The sequence below is a fragment of the Symphalangus syndactylus genome, chromosome 2, assembly GCF_028878055.3.
Source record: "Symphalangus syndactylus isolate Jambi chromosome 2, NHGRI_mSymSyn1-v2.1_pri, whole genome shotgun sequence".
In the NCBI taxonomy this organism is placed as follows: Eukaryota; Metazoa; Chordata; class Mammalia; order Primates; family Hylobatidae; genus Symphalangus; species Symphalangus syndactylus.
The window spans coordinates 26,093,145-26,113,688 of NC_072424.2; the positions used below are offsets into that span (position 1 = coordinate 26,093,145).

The 20,544-nt window shown below is 47.7% G+C and overlaps 1 protein-coding gene across 6 annotated transcripts in view; it reads right to left on the reverse strand.

Annotated features, from left to right (window-relative positions):
* ACSL5 (acyl-CoA synthetase long chain family member 5) overlaps positions 1–12,267 on the reverse strand; it is a 50,494-nt gene extending 38,227 nt beyond the window's left edge. For 2 of the 6 annotated variants that reach the window (XM_063617697.1, XM_063617692.1), the window contains exon 1: positions 11,875–12,126. In XM_063617697.1, the coding sequence (XP_063473767.1) occupies positions 11,875–12,013 (139 nt within the window). In that variant the 5' untranslated portion in view covers positions 12,014–12,126. Of the gene's footprint in view, positions 1–11,874 lie in introns of all 6 variants that reach the window. The other 4 variants (XM_055249012.2, XM_055249031.2, XM_063617705.1 and 1 more) reach the window with 4 other exon arrangements.
* Between the last annotated feature and the right edge of the window lie 8,277 nt (positions 12,268–20,544).

Sequence of the window (20,544 nt, forward strand, 5' to 3'; positions counted from 1 at the left end):
TCTTTCCACCTCAGCCTCCCAAAGTGCTGGGATTACAGGCATGAGCCACTGTGCCTGGTGTACAGTCTCCTTTTTAATGCCCAATACACTCAAACATTTTTAACCTTACAAGGTTAGCACTGAGAGGATTTGCAACCATATCATGTAACTCTCTCACTGTTTAAGTGGGGGAAACTAGGGCCGAGAGAAGGTGAGACCCCTGGGTCAAACCATGACAGGAGTGGGAAACTCTGTTTACCATTCTAACCATTAGAATCTGTTAACACTTCCAAGTAAGTTCAAATAAACAAGGGGAAAAAAAGTCACCCCCCTTTTGTCACATGTCCTGTGTGACTCAAACTACAGTTCTGGTTTAGTCACTCCACAGAATCCCCTGCAAGCAGTGGGCGTGACTGGCATTTCCTCTTCCTTTTAACATCACTCCTGGTTACAGTAGGGAGAAGCACAATAGTGGTAAAGAAAAGAGGAAAGAGAGCTCTGTCATGCTGCGTCTAGGATTTCCTGTTTCACGTAATATACAAATGGCTGAACAAGCCCCAATACACACCAGGACGTCCCATGTCAAAAGGCTTACTCCACTTTTTGACGTGGTGATGGTGACATGCCTTGGCCTCAGACCCCAGGATGCCCATTTGTCCACCATCCTTGTCCTTGATCCACTCCAGGGCCTTCCCCTCCCCTGTGGATGGATGACTGGAGCCACAGTCACTCATCTCCTGGCTCCTAACATGTTTTATTCTCAAGTCAGCTGAAGGACACCTTCTGCCTTCACACCTCTGTGCACGATTCCTGGACCATTCTTGGTGTCTAGGTTATGATCACCCCATATTCAGCTTTGGATTTTTTTCCTTTTGTGGACTTGGGGCAGCATGTCTTCATTTAGTCTCATTTTCTTTGGATAAATGTCCTAAATGGCTCCTTCTACTATAATATTTAAATTTTTGGTCAACTATGTTTATTGCTATGAATCTTTCATACTATCCCTATTGGCTAAAAATCATTTTCTTTTGATAGTTTCTATCTTTTAAAAGATTGTATTTTTCCTATGTATATATCCCACTCAAACCCTATTCGAAGTCTGTTCCCACCTCAAAGCCTCTGCATTTGCTCTTCTCTTTGCCTGGAATGTTTCCCCAGGTCTGAAATGGTTGTGTATTGCTGATAGGTCAGGCCTCACCTCAAATGTCACTTCCTCGGAGGCTCACTGTTTCTGATCACCTTATTGAACATTATCTTTACCTTTCCAGTCAGTGTCATGGACTTTGTTCTCTTCTCCATGACACTGTTCACTGGGAAATAGTCCTAGCTCCTTATCACTCATTGCGCCAACTGAGCTGATGTTCTCTTTGGAACAGAGATTTCAATTTTGTTTACTGCTGTGCCTCTCATGCCCTCACCATGCCTGGCACATAAAAAACTTTCAACAAGTGGTTGTTGAGCAAATGAACAGTTTTCCAGGTCACAATTATTTATTCCATATACTCTCAGTTAACTCATTTTTCCTGCAGTACAAACACCCCACCCTCAAACCCCCAAATCTTAGATCATAAGAAGTCATTCAGGCCAATCTGGAGAGGATTGCTCCCTAATCAATACTTTGGTGAGGTATTGGATAGGAATGGTGGACGGTGACAGGGGTGTATTTCTGACACACATTAAGGACTATTCAAGATCCATCTACTCTTCCAGACTTAGAAGAGTTGGAATGAAGTTATCTACATGGGATAAGTAGGTAGAAAGTCCAGCCAAGAAATAAATCATACTGGACTAGGAGCGGTGACTCACGCCTGTAATCCCAGCATGTTGGGAGGCCAAGGAGGGCAGATCACTTGAGGCCAGGAGTTTGAGACTAGCCTGGCCAACATGGCGAAACCCTGTCTCTACCAAAAATACAAAAAGTTAGCTGGGCTTGGTGGCGCATGCCTGTAATCCCAGCTACTCGGGAGGCTCTGGCACAAGAATTCCTTGAACCTGGGAGGTGGAAGTTGCAGTGAGCTGAAATCACACCACTGCACTCCAGCCTGGGTGACAGAGCAAGACTCTGCCTCAAAAAAACAAAACAAAACAAAAAAAAGAGCTATAGGAGTTTTCTATTGGTCATGAATAGACAAACCTATTTAATAAAATCATCCTGAAACATGCCCAGTAGATGCTATTATCATGTACTAAATTGCATTTCAAATCAAAATAGATATTTTTTCACTTAAAATAAGTGTACTGAGACAACTGGCTAGCCATTCAGAGAGGATACATTAAGCTGTCTACTCTCTTACCCTACAACAAAAATAAATTGAAGATAGGTCAAAGACTTAAGTATAAAGCAATGAAAACCATAAGAATAGTTGGGGTGAAAAAGTATGGAGAGAATTTCTCTTATAATTTGGCATGGAGAAGACTCAAGACAGACATAACACCTAAAATCTATAAACAGAAATGTTGGCAAGTTTGATTATATGAAAATAAAAATTTCCCCCACAGAAAAGATACCAGAGACAAAGACACGTTGAAGAAAAAGTATCAAACCCCTCAGACAGGCTAAGAGTTCATTTCTTTAATAAGAAACTCAGACGACAATGAAAAACCAAATGCAACCCAGTAAAGCAAGGGCAGAGGGGATGTCCTGAAAGTTCACAGCAAAACAAGCAAGTTATTTACAATTAGGGAAAGACATTCAACTTTGCTTATAGTTCTTAAGAATGCAGATTTAAATGACACGCCTTTTCTTCGTGCATCAGATTCCAGCGATGAAACAGTGAGAAATGCAACATGAATTGTGGAAATGTACATTTGGTGCTATCTCTTAGAGAAGTCCCCATTGCCCTCTACACATCATAAAATGTATGCCCTTTCACCTAGTAATTCTACTATCAACTTATATCATAGAAAGACATCAGATCAATAAACTACATCACAAATGACATGTAAAGTACAGGTTAAGAATGTTGGCTCAGACTATTTGGGCTCAAGCTCTTCTTGGTCATTTTCTTTGTGACCTGGGGCAGATAATTTAATTCTCTGTGGTTTCTCATCTATAAAATGGCAATAATGGTATTTCCCTTCTAAGGCTGTCACCATGATTAAAAGAGTTAATGGATGTATAAAGTGCTTAGAACCATGCCTGGCACATAGGTTCATGTATTAACTATTATATTTATCATCATCAAAGCTATAGAATTGTTTCTAATCCAAAAGCCTAGGAAGGCCTTCCTTGATAGGAGAATAATGAAACAAATTACAGTACTTCCACACAATGGAATTCTGGGCAGGTATTTTAAAAAAGAAAGTCGATCTGTAGGTAGTGATATGAAAAGAGCTCATGACGTATTGCCAGGGAGAAAGAAAAAAATATTTGGACAGTGTGTACAAGTAGTCTCAATTAGAATGAATTATACATGCATTTGTGCTTCTGAAAAGACAATCCTCATAGAAATGAAGAGATGGAGGTCGGGTGCAGTGGCTCACACCTATAATCCCAGTACTTTGGAAGGCTGACGTGGATGTATTGCTTGAGCCCAGGAGTTTGAGACCAGTCTGGGGAACACGGTGAGGACCTGTCCCTACAAAAAATATAAAAACTAGCCTGGCGGTGCACGCCTGTAGTCCCAGCTACTTGGGAGCCTGAGGTGGGAGGATCACTTGAGCCAGGGAGGTCAAGGCTGCAGTGAGCTGTAATTGCACCACTGCACTCCAGCCAGGGCAACAGAGCAAGATCCTATCTCAAAAACAAAACAAAGCAAAAAAACAAGAAAAAGACAGATGGAAGAGGAGAAATCATGACTGGATTTCTTGAAAGTCTTGGCTACTCCATCATTCAGCCAAAAGCTATTGAAGGGCTTGGCTGTATACGTGGCATTGTTCCAGGTGCTGGGGATATAGCAGGGAAAACCCTGCCCTCGTGAGATTGCATTATATTGGGGAGTTTGACAACAAGCCTGAGCAATAACTAGATTATTGCCAGGCACGGTGGCTCACGCTTGTAATCCCAGCACTCTGGGAGGCCGAGGCGGGCGGATCACGAGGTCAGGAGATCGAGACCACGGTGAAACCCCGTCTCTACTAAAAATACAAAAAGTTAGCCGGGCGTGGTGGCGGGCGCCTGTAGTCCCAGCTACTCGGAGAGGCTGAGGCAGGAGAATGGCGTGAACCTGGGAGGCGGAACTTGCAGTGAGCCGAGATCGCGCCACTGCACTCCAGACTGGGTGACAGAGCGAGACTCTGTCTCAGAAAAAAAAAAACAACTAGATTATTTAGGACCACGGATCAACAAAAACAACAAGAGCAGGGAAAGAGAATTGGGGGTACAGCAGGGGGATGAGTTTTTTTGTTTTTTTGCTTTTTTTTCTTTGAGACAGGGTCTTGCTCTCTTGCCCAGGCTGGAATGCAGTGGTGTGATCTCGGCTCACTGCAACATCTGCCTCCTGGGTTCAAGCGATTCTCATGCCTCAGTCTCCCAAGTAGCTGGGATTACAGGTGTACGCCTGGCTAATTTTTGTATTTTTGGTAGAGACAGGGTTTCGCCATGTTGTCCAGGCTGGTCTTGAGCTCCTGGTCTCAAGTGATCCACCTGCCTCAGCCTCCCAAAGTACTAGGATTATAGGTGTGAACCACCGCGCCTGGTGGATGAGTTTTAATCAGGGTGGCGTAGAGTAGTCTCACTGGGAAGGTAACACTTGATGTGTACTGTTTCATCTGAAATATACACACTTAAAAAAAAAAAGAAGAATAAAATGAACAGCTCCATGTAATCCCACCTCCAACACAGGCAGCTAACTTAGAAAGTTCTACCACCTTGGTTGGTGGCATTTCAAGTGAATGCACCTAAGCATACACCTCAGCTTTGTTTCTACAAGTGTGGCTCTCCCAATACCAAAACTACATTCAACACACAGCCTCTTCCAAGCCCTCATGTTGTGTAAAATGCTTCTCAGCCACTGAGTAATCCAGCTGGACAGCAGCTCTGTGGGTGGAAACCTTTTTCATCCATTTCTCTAGCCGATAAGAAACCAGAGCAAAGGTGAAGGCTGAGTCACAGGGCCGAGGGGCCCTGAAAGTGTATCTTTCAATATTCATTCCAAGTAGCTAAGAAGGAAGGATGGTCTGAGATCCTGACCTACAGCCTGCTGATAACTTCCCAGCCACTCACCAGTGCGCGTGGATGCTCAAGCCACTGTCTTATAATAGCCATGGCCCCAGGCAGATGGGAAGGGCCTTATTTTATTTATTTATATATTTATTGTGGGACACAGTCTCACTGTGTTGAGGCTGGAATGCAGTGGCGCTATCACAGCTGACCGCAGCCCCATCCTCCCACGCTCAGCTCACTGCAGCGTTAACTTCCCAGGCTTAAGTGATCCTCCCACCTCAGCCTTCCAAGTATCTGAGACTATAGGTGTGCACCACCACACTCGGCTAATTTTTAAGTTTTTTGTAGAGATGGGGTATCCCTAAGTTGCCCAGCCTGGGCTTGAACTCCTGGGCTCAAGCGATCCACCTGCCTCAGCCTCCTAAAGTTCTGGGATTACAGGCATGAGCCATGGCACCCAGTGGGGAAGGTCCTTCTTATCATCTCCGCAGAGATGTGGTGGACAGAGCAGGGAGGCAGTATTACCAAAGGGAGTCCTATTAAAACACCAGGTGGTAGCTAAGTAGTAGTTTCCACACCATGGAAAGATTCAATTCGATTGCTTAAATAATTTTTTAAAAGGTAAGTGATAATAACCTCTCATGTCTCTCTTCCAAGCCCAATTGCTAAACTGCATCTAACAGTCCCAATGTGTAAGACAGCTGGCAGAGAAAGGGTTAAGAGTCTAGGCTTCAGACAGGTGTCCTGGGCCATAGGCAAGCATACCATAAATAAATCATTAGGGCGTTCGATGCAGATCCACTGGTGAGATCTTTGCTGCTGAATTGCACAGGAAAAGCTACATGAGCCAGAGCTCAGAAGAGATAGGACAAGTGGAGCAGAATAAGCCCTTTCCTAGGGTTTGGGTCCCAGTGAGGCTTCCTGTGACTCGTGGATCTGTGTGTCAATAGGCCTCCCTGTGCTGTGAGCACTCAAGCATATAGTGACCATCCTCACCTGTGGATTCCACTGCACCTGGCACAGCACCCGAGACACCGTGGGAAGCCGCTGTTACCAAGCCACCTTCACCTTTTACTCACCACTGGCACAATTTGAGAGAAAGGCAACTAGCAAGGAGAGTCTGCTGAAGGGAAGTTTGCAGTGTTCAATCCCACAAGGAACAGAATGTGCTTCTATGCACAGGGTCTGCGGGGTCTTCCTCAGGAATGCCACAGCCAGGGGCTTCATGCCACGAGAAGGGCAACGCTAAGCAGCCCAACCTAAGTGAGGTCTGGGTTCCCTCATAATGTATCCTTTTGGGTATTCAAGCACCTACTGTGTGCCAGGCAGTGTGTTTAGCACAGGAAAGCATGCTCAGAACTTCTGGTCCAGTAGAAGACAAAGCCAATTCCCCAGGCAATCATGATGCTTTTGAGACCAGTGCTCTATGGGATGCACCCCCAGCTTTGGCAGCACCTGGTGGGCTGGAGAAGTGTGTGTGTGGCAAGGGATGCATTTACTGTCTGCACTTTTAACTTATTTATACCTTTACTTTTTTTTTTTTTGAGACAGAGTCAAGCGATTCTTTTGCCTCAGCCTCCTGAGTAGCTAGGACTACAGGCACGCGCCACCACACCCAGCTAATTTTTGTATTTTTAGTAGAGACTGGGTTTCACCATATTGGCCAGTCTGGTCTCAAACTCCTGACCTCGTGATCCGCCCATCTCGACCTCCCAAAGTGCTGGGATTACAGGTGTGAGCCACCGCGCCCGGCCTCTTTTTTTTTTTTTTTTTTTTGAGACAGTCTCACTCTTGTCACCCAGGCTGGAGTGCAGTGGTACAATCTTGGCGCACTGCAACCTCTGCCTCCAGGGCTCAAGTGATTCTCCTGCCTCAGCCTCCCGAGTAGCTGGCATTACAACAAGCGTGCATCACCACACCAGGCTAATTTTTGTATTTTTAGTAGAGGGGGTTTCACCATGTTGGCCAGGCTGGTCTCGAACTCTGACTTCAAGTGATCTACCTGCCTTGGCCTCCCAAAGGGCTGGGATTATAGGTGTGAGCCACTGTACCCAGCCTATACATTTATTTTCAGTAAAGTAAACAAAAATTGTGGACCTATGTGTTCAGCACTGTGCCATGTCTGAGGGATGAACACTTGGCCGATATAGTTTCTGCCATCTGGGTACTTATGGGTCTATCTAGTCCTAGAAACTCTTACAGAATGCTTCAGTGTGTGCAGTGAGCTCATGGGTTTGAAGGAGGAAGAGGTCAGTGCAGACTGGAGCACATTAAGACGGCTGTCTGGAACACTAGAACCTCAAAGATGTGTGATCCTTGACCCCCTGGCTTTATTGCCAATTGTCTGTTTCCAGGGGCAAAGATGATGATCTGACCAGACATGATGGCCCATCCCTGTAATCTCAGCACTTTGGGAGGCTGAGGCTGGAGAATCGTTTGAGGCCAGGAGTTCAAGACCAGCCTGAGCAACATAGTGGGACCCCATCTTTACAAAAATAAAAAATTTAGCTGGGCATGCCTGTAGTCCCAGGTACTCAGGAGAATGAGGTAGGAGGATTGTTGAGCCTGGGAGGTCGAGGTTGCAGTGATCCATGATCCCGCCACTGCACTCCAGCCTGGGAGCCTGAATGTGCAGAGTGACAAGAGTGAGACCCTGTCTTAAAAAAAAAAAAAAAAGATGACAATTCTACCAATCAAGCTGATGTCTAGTAAGATCTCAACTATGATTCCAACCAGTGGCCCTGCCACCAAACCATCTTTCTCAACTGTTGTCTGTGTCTGTCTATCTACTTTCTTCATGGAGAGACCAATCATCTCATTAGGTTGGATGGAGCCAAGTGGAAGTGGAGAAGGGGAATGGCCAGATGTGCTTGAGGCACTAAAGTGGGACAAGTGGGACATTTAGAGGAGAAAAATAGTGAAGAGGTATTTCTGCTGGAGGTGGAGGGTCCATCTTTAGTTAAAAGGTGGGTGGGGGGGTTGGCAGGGGGAAGAAAAAGTCTCCAAGGATGAATGAGATGGTGCGTGGGGCCCAGTGTAGACACTGCACCACTGAAGCCATTGCCTTCACATACTCCAGAGAGCCTGGGTGGGGCCAGGCATTGGCCAGTTGAGCTGAGTAGCATTTATCAGGAGATCTCGTGTTAAGTCAAATACCAAGAGCCTCTTAAATCAGTCCATTAAGATAGCATAGGATAGTTGAGTCACCCACAGGATGTGACCCCAGAAGTGACAAATCCCACAGGAGCTCAGGTCAATAGAGTCAACCTTGTTCCACCACTGGGCTTAAGTGAGTCACAGTCCAAATCCCGACCCTGGGACAACTTGTGTCAGTTAACACCCCCAAAGGGCATCCCAGGCCTGCTGCTGACCAAGTACATTGTGAGAGAACTGGGGTAAGAGGAAGCAGTGTCAGAAGTCCACTGGATCTGATAAAGGGGTCTGTAAAAAGATAGGCCGGACAAAGTGCTAGGACCCTGTCACCTGTGCCAGGGTGAGGCAAGAGGTTGGGAAAGTGGACTTCTTGCCTTGGTTTTCTGCAGAATCAGCCCTTGCACTGCCTGTCCCAACCAGTGGTCAAGGGTCAACAGTTTCAAAGTGCAGGAAACAAGCTTTCTTGTCAATGGTCTCATTGCCAGGGGCAAACTTTCAAGGTCGTGCCCTTCCAGGTACCAGAGCAACAGCTCCTCACTTACTACATGTGTAGCCCTGGGGACAGTTACTTAGAGTCACTGAGCATCAGTTCCCCGACACCGTACACAGAAGGAGCAGGTGAAAATCGCTACTTAAAGGAGATGTAGAACAGCTGGTATGCTGTCAGGCACATGGGAAGTCCTCAATCAAGTCTAGCTCCCTTTTCCTTCCCTTTTCCTCAGTTTTCACATCCTTGCCAATATCAAATGTTCTATTATGAGATGTCTCAAAAGAAAAGAGATGATCACGGTCTTGAACGATTACTGCCCCTCCACTTCTGTGCAAAGGTCTTAACAAGCCCTCTTTTTTTTTTATTTTTTTTTTGAGACAGAGTTTCACTCTTGTCACCCAGGCTGGAGTGCAGTGGCAAGATCTCAGCTCACTGCAACCTCCACCTCCTGGGTTCAAGCAATTCTCCTGCCTCAGCCTCCCGAATAGCTGGGATTACAGGAGGCTGCCACCAGGCCCAGCTAGCTTTTGTATTTTTAGCAGAGATGGGGTTTCACCATGTTGGCCAGGCTGGTCTCAAACTCCTGATCTCAAGTGATCTGCCTGCCCCAGCCTCCCAAAGTGTTGGGATTACTGGCGTGAGCCATTGCGCCCGGCCAACAAGCCCTCGTTTCTATTTAAACAGAGCACTTCTAGTTGTAGGAACCATGGCCTGTCTCTGACCTAGCTTTCCCCCAGACCCCACATCCTCAACTTGAGCCACTCGCAACCTCACAACTCTTAGAATAGAATGGCCCGTGAAGACTGAGAGATCCACCAGCTCCCCCAAAGAAGGCTGATAGTGTGACCTGACCACAGCAGTGCATGGGCTGTCTGACCTTCCAAACTCCAGATCTCATGTATTTATTCAAACAATGAGTTGAGAACCTAGGAAGTGTCAGGCCCTGCGCCAGGGAGGACAAGTTGGTGAGAGAGTCCCTTTCCGACCTCAGGATGTGCAGACATACACGGGAGAAACAGACCCAGATGCATTTCCAGCAGAATGAGATAAGCAGTGATGGCTGGACTCACGGCTGCTGGGGTTACGTCACCTTTGCTGGGTGCTGCCAGGCACAAGAGTCACCTCTGGCTGCACTCCAGCTGAGGGTCTGCTCATCTGCTGAGGAGGCATATGAGAGACAGACAGGAGCAGACACTGTATTCCTGGTTTCTAGGAAGCTGGCAAATCCTGTAGGCCAGGAGCAGTGGCTCACACCTGTAATCCCAGCACTTTGGGAGGCCTAGGCAGGCAGATCACTTGAGGTCAGGAGTTTGAGACCAGCCTGGCCAATATGGTGAAACCCCATCTCTGCTAAAAATACAAAAGCTAGCTGGGCGTGGTGGCACACGCCTGTAATCCCAGCTACTCAGGAGGCTGAGGCAGATGAATCGCTTGAACCAGGGAGGCAGAGGTTGCAGTGAGCCAAAATGTTGCCACTGCACTCAAGCCTGGGAGCCTAGGTGACAGAGTGAGCCTCCTTCAAAAAAAAAGAAGATTGTCTTGTGTACTGGTACTTCCCTGGCTTCACCTTCCCTCTCTCCATTCATTTCTCTCTCCTTCCTCCATCTCCAGCCTCCTTGTAGTATCTGTGGTCTCACTGTAGGTAGATGGTTAGGTATGCAATGACATGATGATATTGTTCTTGGTGTCTTTGCCCTCAAGAAATTACAATATAGCCTGGGAGAGACTATTTTAGGTCAGGCTAGGCTGAAACATTCCGTTTGGTTCTGGATTAGAAAGTGTTTTCTCTTTTTTAATAATTAAATTTGAGTGCATTTATCTGGGGTATGCCTGCTCTGAATTTTGCTAAACTTTCCACCATTAGCATCTTATTACACACCATCTACTTTACTTCTGTATATTACCTGCCTGTCCTGTAAGCATTTGCACTTATACTTCTTGTTTTATTTAGGTTTTTGTTCCTTTTATTATACCAAATACACAAAAGATGGCTACAAAATTTTACACCATGCCTCTTTCAAGACATGTTCTGTGTTTAACCTTGAATACTGATCAATCGGAGGGGACTACCACGGAGTGACTCCATATCAGAATATGGAGGGAGAAATAAAACCAATTACTCCTTTTTTTAAAAAAAAAAAACTAAGTCAGTTTTCAATGGTTTTTTGTTTGTTTGTTTGTTTGTTGTTTTTGAGCCAGAGTCTCGCTCTGTCATCCAAACTGGAGTGCAGTGGTGCCATCTCGACTCACTGCAACCTCCGCCTCCCAGGTTCAAGCAATTGTCCTGCCTCCTGAGTGCTGGGATTATGGGCATACGCCACCACGCCAAGCTAATTTTTGTATTTTCAGTAGAGATGGGGTTTCGCCATGTTGGCCAGGCTGGTCTCTAACTCCTGACTTCAGGTGATCCACCCACCTCAGACTCCCAGAGTTCTGGGATTACAGGTGTGAGTCACTGCGCCCGGCCTTAACGTTATTTTTTAAGACTCTGTCTCTGATATAGAATACCAATCACCTACACATTGGAGCCATAGATTCAATCCTACCTTTCAGACCACAAAGAAAAGGCTGATATCTCAGAAGGCACCAAGGCCCGGCAGTAGAGTCCCTTTCCAGTGCTTACTCCCTGAGGGTCTTTGAGGTTCACCTTAGGACCCTCAGGGAGTGGGCATTGGGAAGGAAGTACTTAGGAATTAAGCAACACCTGAGACTTAACCTGTGGCCCTACTTCCTAAAATACACTCAACTCCATTCATCTGTCTCTCCCACCCCATTGGTCTCATTCATCAGTCTTATCAAACATAAAATTGAGGGCAAACCCCCAGCCCACCTCAGGGGAGCTATGCTGGATGCTCAGACCCACAAAAAGAGGTCTCTGTTGTGGTTCACCTCGCCCAAGAGAGTCGGGAGAAGGAAAGTGAGCCCTATGCATGCCCCACATCCTTCCTTCCTGTTGCTCCTCCTGACACAGGGTCCGAAGGCATGACTGAGACCAGGAGGGAGAGAGCATGGTGTGCTCGTGGAACTCAGCCAGCCCTTGATTCTAAGTCGCTTCATGAAAGTCGGGGGGTCAGGATGCCCCCTTGGCTTCTGTCACACCCTCACAAGACCCCCTTGCTGAATAACACCCCCTCGATGGTCCCCTTACCCTGCGAGGGGGCCGCATCTCTCAGTGCTTCTAGTGAACCGGGGCTTCCTGGCTCTGAGTTCTTCCTGCCACACAAGTCTCTGTCCTTCTTCCCTCGCTCCCGGTTCCTCCAGAGACAGGGTGGCTTCAGAGCATCCATGCAAGCAGAAGGCCGGCCCAGAGCGTCCCCAGTTCTGCCCTGCTCTGAGCGGTCCCGAGTCAGGCCATGTCAGGCTTTCTAACGTGCTCAGGGACTTCACTTCCTGGTTTTAATTTTTTTTTTTTCACAACTGAAAGTGGAAGTGTTCTGACCAGGAGGGGAGAAGCTGCCAAAGCTACCGTGGCTCGGTGTCAAAGCCTTTCACCTCAGCCCCTAAGGGCCGACACAAAAGCCAGCTTGCCTCAACACAATTTACCCTGTCCTCCTGTGGCCTATCACCTTTCAACTAAGATGAAAACAAACTAAAATGACTTGAGGTGCCCCCTCAGATCAGAAGCCTCACAGAGGCAGAGGTGATGCTGTTCCCTGCTGGAAGGACAGGAAAGTCTGGCTAGAGGGTACATCAGCCCTCAGACCCACACAAACACCTTCTACCCTCTCTCTCCCGTCGCCAGAGCTGCCTGCCTTGGTCCCTGAAGCAGTTCTGGCCAAGCCAAGAATATAAACAAGCAAGTCAGGAATGACAGGGCTGTGAGTTGTTCAGTTGGCATGGTTTCTTTCCCTCTGACACACTCACACCTCAAAACTTAACTTAAAAATCGATTCTGCCACCTTGGTCACCCCCAGTATTACCAGGACCTGTATCAGTCTCATTTTTGATCTGCCTAAGGCTGTGGCTACAGAGGGGCACTGGAGCTACCATTCTCAGATTAGGAAGCAGAAATAACAAATTTTTCTGCCCCTTCCCCACCTCACAGCTACCTCAGAATGAAGCAGCACTTTCTCCAGCCTCGATCCCCCACGAAGGCTCGCAGGAAGTTGAGCATGATCCTGGCTCTTTGCTGGAGCTAGATTAGGGTTCGCTCTTTCTACAGAGCAGGTCTTAAAAGCTTCCAACTAAGGAAGCCAGGGTGAGTTGTGCCGCAATCTCAGAAAACACAAGAGCTGAGCCCTTGGCCTCTGGGGAGCCGCCTTTGGACATGGAAGAAAGATGAAGGGCTGGGAGACGAAAGGGGGCCTGTGGCATTCCATCCTCCAGCTCATCTCCCAGCTGGAGGAGCACTTGTCTTTTGCTTAGTTTCAGGAACTCAGCTCCCCAAGAGCCAACTTCCTCTAGGGGAGAGCAGAGGATGGCAGAGTGGGTGTCGAATCTCAGCCACGCTAATACCTCTGAGCCCTTCACCAGGTGCTGTCTTCCTTCACCAAAGGGCTCAGGGCCAGGGGAAGATGAGGCTTTATTTTTTTTTTTATTGACCTCCTCCAATAAAAATGCTCAAGTTCAGGAAGGTTGAGTGATTCTAAAGGCCCATCAGAGTTGTATTCCTATCAATCCTCTGTGCACATGAGTGACACCCTCAGGATTTCAGGGGGTAACTGAAAGCTTTGGTAACCCACAATAATTCTGCATTGTTGGGCAGGCTGTGGAAACTGACCAATCAAGTCTCGAATTCTAGCCACACCACCTTCGAGCTATGTAGCTTAGGCCATGCTGTTTAACAGCCTGGAGATGCACTATGCATCTGTGAAATGGGAAGGATACCACCTGCTTTATAGGATGAGATACACCAATGAAGTAACATACATAATCTACCCAGAACAGTCTCCAGCACCTAATTGAATATCTGATGATTCCCTTCCTCTCTCTCTGCCAAATGGGACTCTCTGCCCTCAGCAGCTGACGCATGATCCTTCTAACTACACTGAGACAGAAATTTCTTAATGGAAGATGAAGGAGACCCACATTCTGGCTTGGTGTGCTTTAGTACACTTAGCAAAATCAGTGTTCCCTTCCAATTCCATCCCCTGATAGCATTTGGACAGCTCATGTATTTCCACCCCTTTTCCAACTGATTTTTTTCTTTGCCTCCCACACAAGTCAGCTGAGATTACTATTCAACTAAATGTAATTTCATGTTATAAAAGAGCCTTAGGCTGAGCATAACAAATCCCACTTTCTTTCCACACACCAACCCCCTCCCTACTATCTCACAGATATATTCAATATAGAGCAGGTAGTATCATTGCCGCTTACCTTGGAAGAAGACCCTCCCTTCCTGGGTCCAGGAAGTGCTCACCTCACAGCTGGCTATATTGATTCAGCACCACATTCAGGCACTTCTACTCTTTCCACAGCTCCTAGGACTGACTGGGACACACCCGAAGCTACTGTATACTGTCCTGAGAGTGGCCAACACACTCCCCTGGAACCTTTGAATCTGTCGCAATAGAAGTTCAAAGGTAGAAGTTACCTGTTCAAACACTTGTAGTAACCTCTGACAGTAAGAAAAGCAGTGTTGGGCAAAAGATTAAAACAAGAGATTGTTATGCAATGGGCTTAAGAGGAAAAAAAAAAAAAGACAGCCCTCAGTTCAGAAAGCTAACGTTTACCAAGAGAAACCTTCGAGAAAGCTCTACCTCAGGGGAAGGAGAAGGGGTAGACAGGGCTTTGCATCTGCTCTGGGGGCACAATCCTTGAGATTGTGATAGGAAGAGGAAGGTCTAGATTACTAGAGGAAAAAGGGCTCCTTGAGTTCAGAGTGAGAGAAAAATGAGAAGCCACTTTAATTGGCTCAAGCTATAACTTTAAGATTCAGACTAAGCAGAGGTGTGCTATCTTCTGACCACTGCCCCCTTTAGAATTCAAACTAAGCAGAGGTGAGCATTCAGACTAAGCAGAGGTGTGCTATCTTCTAGAAGGGACCACTGCCCCCTTCAGAATTAGAACGTCTCCAAGGCAACCAAATGAGCCAAATCAGTCTAGAGTCTAGGCTGAGAGACAAGCCTAGGAGGGTTGTATTCAGGATTCGGAATCACGAACAGAGTCCGCAGCACACATAGTTTAGCAAGGCGCTCGAATAAGAAGCATTGCTTCCTGGCTAACACCGTGAAACCCTGTCTCTACTGAATATACAAAAAATTAGCCGAGCGTGGTGGACCCCTGTAGTCCCAGCTACTCGGGAGGCTGAGGCAGGAGAATGGTGTGAACCCAGGAGGCGGAGCTTGCAGTGAGCCAAGATCCCACCACTGCACTCCAGCCTGGGCGACAGAGCGAGACTCCGTCACAAAAAAAAAAAAAAAAAGAAGCATTGCTACTTCATCATGGCTCAGCCATCCTACTCTCTCCTTCTTTTTTTTTTTTTTTGTTTTTGAGAAAGAGTCTCACTCTGTCACCCTGGCTGGAGTGCAGTGGTGCGATCTCAGCTCACTGCAACCTCCGCTTCCTGGGTTCAAGCAATTCTCCTGCCTCAGCCTCTGGAGTGGCTGGAATTACAGGCATGCACCATGATGCCTGGCTAATTTTTTTTTTTTGTATTTTTAGCAGAGACAGGGTTTCACCATGTTGGCCAGGCTGGTCTCGAACTCCTGACTTCAAGTGATCTGCCCGCCTCAGCCTCCCAAAGTGCTGGGATTATAGGTATGAGCTACCACGCCCAGCCTCTCTTTCCACTTTGAAGTTCTCTAGTCACCATTCTCAATTCCAAGATCATTAGGACTGCAAGGCATCATTACTCAACAAAAACAGTGGGCAATGAGGGGCTTAGCACCCTGGCCAGTGGCTGCAGAGGGTGTGCTGGGTCCCCCAGCAGTGCTGGCCCACCAGCGCTACGCTCGATTTCTCACCAGGCCTTAGCTGCCTCCTGGCGGGGCAGGGCTTGGGACCTGCCGACCGCCATGCCTGAGCCTCCCCCACCCTCCGTGGGCTCCTGTGCGGCCTGAGCCTCCCCGATGAGCACCGCCCCCTGCTCCACGGCGCCCAGTCCCATCGACCACCCAAGGGCTGAGAAGTGCAGGCGCCTGGCACAGGACTGGCAGGCAGCTCCACCTGCGGCCCCAGTGTGGGATCCACTGGGTGAAGCCAGCTGGCCTCCTGACTGGTGGGGACTTGGAGAACCTTTATGTCTAGCTAAGGGATTGTAAATACACCAATTGGCACTCTGTATCTAGCTCAAGGTTTGTAAACACACCAATCAGCACCCTGTGTCTAGCTCAGGGTTTGTGAATGCACCAATGGACACTCTGTATCTAGCTACTCTGGTGGGGACTTGGAGAACCTTTGTGTCCACCCTCTGTATCTAGCTAATCTAGTGGGGATGTGGAGAACCTTTGTGTCTAGCTCAGGGATTGTAAACACACCAATCAGCACCCTGTCAATACAGACCACTCAGCTGTCTGTAAAATGGACCAATCAGCAGGATGTGGGTGGGGCCAGATAAGAGAATAAAAGCAGGCTGCCCGAGCCAGCAGTGGCAACCTGCTCCTCGGGTCTCCTTCCACACTGTGGAAGCTTTCTTCTTTAGCTCATTGCAATAAATCCTGCTGCTGCTCACTCTTTGGGTCCACACTGCCTTTATGAGCTGTAACACCGTGAAGGTCTGCAGCTTCACTCCTGAAGCCAACAAGACGACGAACCCACTGGGAGGAATGAACAATTCCAGACGCCCCACCTTAAGAGCTGTAACACGGTGAAGGTCTGCAGCTTCACTCCTGAGCCAGCGAGACCACGAACCCACAGAAAGAAGAAACTCTGAACACATCCGAACATCAGAAGGAACAAACTCCGGACATGCCACCTTTAAGAACTGTAACGCTCACCGCGAGGGTCCGCAGCTTCATTCTTGAAGTCAGTGAGACCAAGAACCCACCAATTCCAGACACATAAGGGCTGAGGAGTGTGGGCACATGGCGCAGGACTGGCAGGCAGCTCCACCTGCGGCCCTGGTGCGGGATCCACTGGGTGAAGCCAGCTGCCCTCCTGAGTCTGGTGGGGACTTGCAGAACCTTTATGTCTCGCTAAGGGATTATAAATACACCAATCGGCACTCTGTATCTAGCTCAAGGTTTGTAAACACACCAGTCAGTACCCTGTGTCTAGCTCAGGGTTTGTGAATGCACCAATGGACACTCTCTATCTAGCTACTCTGGTGGTGACTTGGAGAACATTTATATCTAGCTAAGGGATTGTAAATACACCAATGGGCACTCTGTATCTAGCTCAAGGTTTGTAAACGCACCAATCAGCACCCTGTGTCTAGCTCAGGGCTTGTGAATGCACCAGTCGACACTGTGTCTAGCTAATCTAGTGGGGACATGGAGAACTTTTGTGTTGACATGCTGTATCTAGCTACTCTGGTGGGGACTTGGAGAACCTTTATGTCTAGCTAAGGAATTGTAAATACACCAATGGGCATTCTGTATCTAGCCAAGGTTTGTAAACACACCAATCAGCACCCTGTGTCTAGCTCAGGGTTTGTGAATGCACCAATCGACACTCTGTATCTAGCTAATCTAGTGGGGACATGGAGAACTTTTGTGTTGACACTCTGTATCTAGCTAATCTAGTGGGGACGCGGAGAACTTTTGTGTCTAGCTCAGGGATTGTAAACGCACCAATCAGCACCCTGTCAAAATGGACCAATCAGCTCTCTGTAAAACAGACCAATCGGCTCTCTGTAAAATGGACCAATAAGCAGGATGTGGGTGGGGACAGATAAGAGAATAAAAGCAGGCTGCCCGAGCCAGCAGTGGCAACCCACTGGGGTCCTTTCCACGCTTTGGAAGCTTTGTTCTTCGGCTCTTTGCAATAAATCTTGCTACTGCTCACTCTTTGGGTCCGCACTGCTTTTATGAGCTGTAACACTCACTGCAAAGGTCTGCAGCTTTACTCCTGAGCCAGAAAGACCATGAACCCACCAGAAGGAAGAAACTCTGAACACATCTGAACATCAGAAGGAACAAACTCTGGACACACCACCTTTAAGAACTGTAACACTCACCGCGAGGGTCCACGGCTTCATTCTTGAAGTCAGTGAGACCAAGAACCCACCAATTCCGAACACATAAGAGAAACCTAATGCAGCATTTCCCTGAATTTCTGCAAACCTGATGCACAGAAAGGTTCCAAGGATCTAAGGTCTGCTGGTAGCTAAACATACACAGATCAATGGGGCAGCATAGGGGCCAAGGCACTGCAGGGGTTCTTGTGACTCTGAGTCAGGCGCTGTCTTGACCGACTGGTTGTGTGATTCTGGAAGGCTTCTTTCACCTGAAAAGGCCTCATTGGCCTCACCTATACTGTAGAGGTTGCACATCATCTCCAGGGTTTCTTTCATTTCTACCCACTGTTTTTGTTGAGTAATGATGCCTTGCAGTCCTAATGATCTTGGAATCGAGAATGGTGACTGACTAGAGAACTTCAAAGTGGAAAGAGAGGCTGGGGGTGGTGGCTCATGCCTATAATCCCAGCACTTCGGGAGGCCGAGGCGGGCAGATCACTTGAAGTCAGGAGTTCGAGACCAGCCTGGCCAATACGGTGAAACCCTGTCTCTGCTAAAGATACAAAAAAAAAAAAAATTAGCCAGGCGTCATGGTGCATGCCTGTAATCCCAGCCACTCCGGAGGCTGAGGCAGGAGAATTGCTTGAACCCAGGAAGCGGAGATTGCGTGAGCTGAAATTGCACCACTGCACTCCAGCCTGGGTGACAGAGTGAGACTCCGTCTCAAAAAAAAAAAAAAAAAAAAAAGAAGGAGAGAGTAGGATGGCTGAGCCATGATGAAGTAGCAATGCTTCTTCTTTTTTTTTTTTTTTTTTTTTTTTTTTTGAGACGGACATCTCTCCTGGAGCATCCGAGGAGTTCCATTCTGTGTCAAGTTTTTCCCCCACCTGCAGGCTCAGCATAGCCAAGACTACCCCAAATGCAATCCCTTGTGACATTTCAGTAGCTGGGCCCTTTGAAAACATGATAGCTGCTTGAAGCAGAGATGCTCCTAAATGTGGTCCAAGAGTGGTCTCCAGAGCAGCAGTATCCATATCACCTGGAATTGTTAGAAATGCAGATTCTTGTGCCCCAGATCAGGATGTACGGAGTTAGAAATTCTAGCCAGAAATCTATGTTGTAACTAACAAGCCCTCCATGGGGATTGTGATGCTGAAGTTTGGGAACCACTGGCTTGGAGTATCTTGCTCTCCGGTAAGTGTGGTGTCAAAGAAGTTCAGTGGGTTGCTACTTAACACAACTGGACCCTAGTCCAGTCAAGTAGTTGTCACACCCCTAGTCCCCATTGAACTGTGTCTTCTTTAGCCACTTCTTAGAAGCCCTTTTCTTTCACATACTAAGGAAGGACTAAGACTCTGTAGCAAAAACGTGACCTTCAAGAGTTAATGAACAGACTGGGTGCAGTGGCTCATGCCTGTATTCCCAGCACCTTGGGAGGCCAAGGCGGGCAGATCACCTGAGGTCAGGAGTTTGAGACCAGCCTTGTGAACATATAGTGAAACTCCGTCTCTACTTAAAAAATGCAAAACTTGGTCAAGCATGGTGGTGCACGCCTGCAGTCCCAGCTACTTGGGAGGCTGAGGCAGGAGAATCACTTGAACCACATGGCGGAGATTGCAGTGAGCCCAGATCGCACCACTGCGCTCCAGCCTGCGTGACAGAGCAAAACTCCATCTCTAAAAAAAAAAAAGAGTTAGTGAACCAGGTTGGATGCAGAGGCTCACGCCTATAATCCTAGCATTTTGGGAGGCCGCAGTGGGTGGATGACTTCAGCCCAAGAGTAAGAGGCCAGCCTGGGCAATATGGCAAAACCCATCTCTAGTAAAAATTTTAAAATTAGGTATGGCAGTGCATGCCTGTAGTCCCAGCTACTCTGGAGGCTGAGGTAGGAGGATAACCTGAGCCCAGAAGGTGGAAGTTGCAGTGAGCTGAGATTGCACCACTGCACTTAGCTTGGGTGACAGAGCAAGACCCTGTCTCAAAAAAAGAAAAATCCTGTGTTTTGAAGAATCCAGGCCTCTGTGGCTCAGCAAAGGTGGGTGACTGGAGAGAGGACCGTTACCTAAATGGTGTGGTGGCACTGACCTGTAGTCCCAGCTGCTCAGGAGCCTAAGGTGGAAGGATTACCTGAGCCCAAGAAGTCAAGTCTGCAGTGAGCCATGATGTTGCCACTGCCTGAGTGACAAGAGTGAGACCCTGTCTTAAAAAAAAAAAAAAAAAAAAAAGGGCCAGGCACAGTGGCTCACACCTGTAATCCCAGCACTTTGGAAGGCCGAGGCAGGCAGATCACTTGAGGTAAGGAGTTCAAGACCAGCCTGGCCAACATGGTGAAACCCCATCTCTACTAAAATACAAAAATCAACCAGGTGTGGTGGCACACATCTGTAGTCCTGGCTACTCCAGAGATTGAGGCAAGAGAATGGCTTGAACCCCAGGAGGCAGAGGTTGCATTGAGCCAAGATAGAGCCGCTGCACTCCAGCCTGGGCAACAGAGTGAGACTCCGTCTCAAAAAAAAAAAAAAGTTAATGCACATGAGAATCTGACCTAAGAAGACTTCTATTTTAATATGCTAGTCTCTCCTCCACACAAGAGTCAACAGGAAGTGGTATTAGCTTCTGATTTTGATATTGGCCACCTGACCAAATACAGTAAGTGAGAGGTGACAGAGTGCTGGCTGCCCTGGCTCGCTCTCAGTGCCTCCTCTGCCTGGGCTCCCACTTTGGCGGCACTTGAGGAGCCCTTCAGCCCGCCGCTGC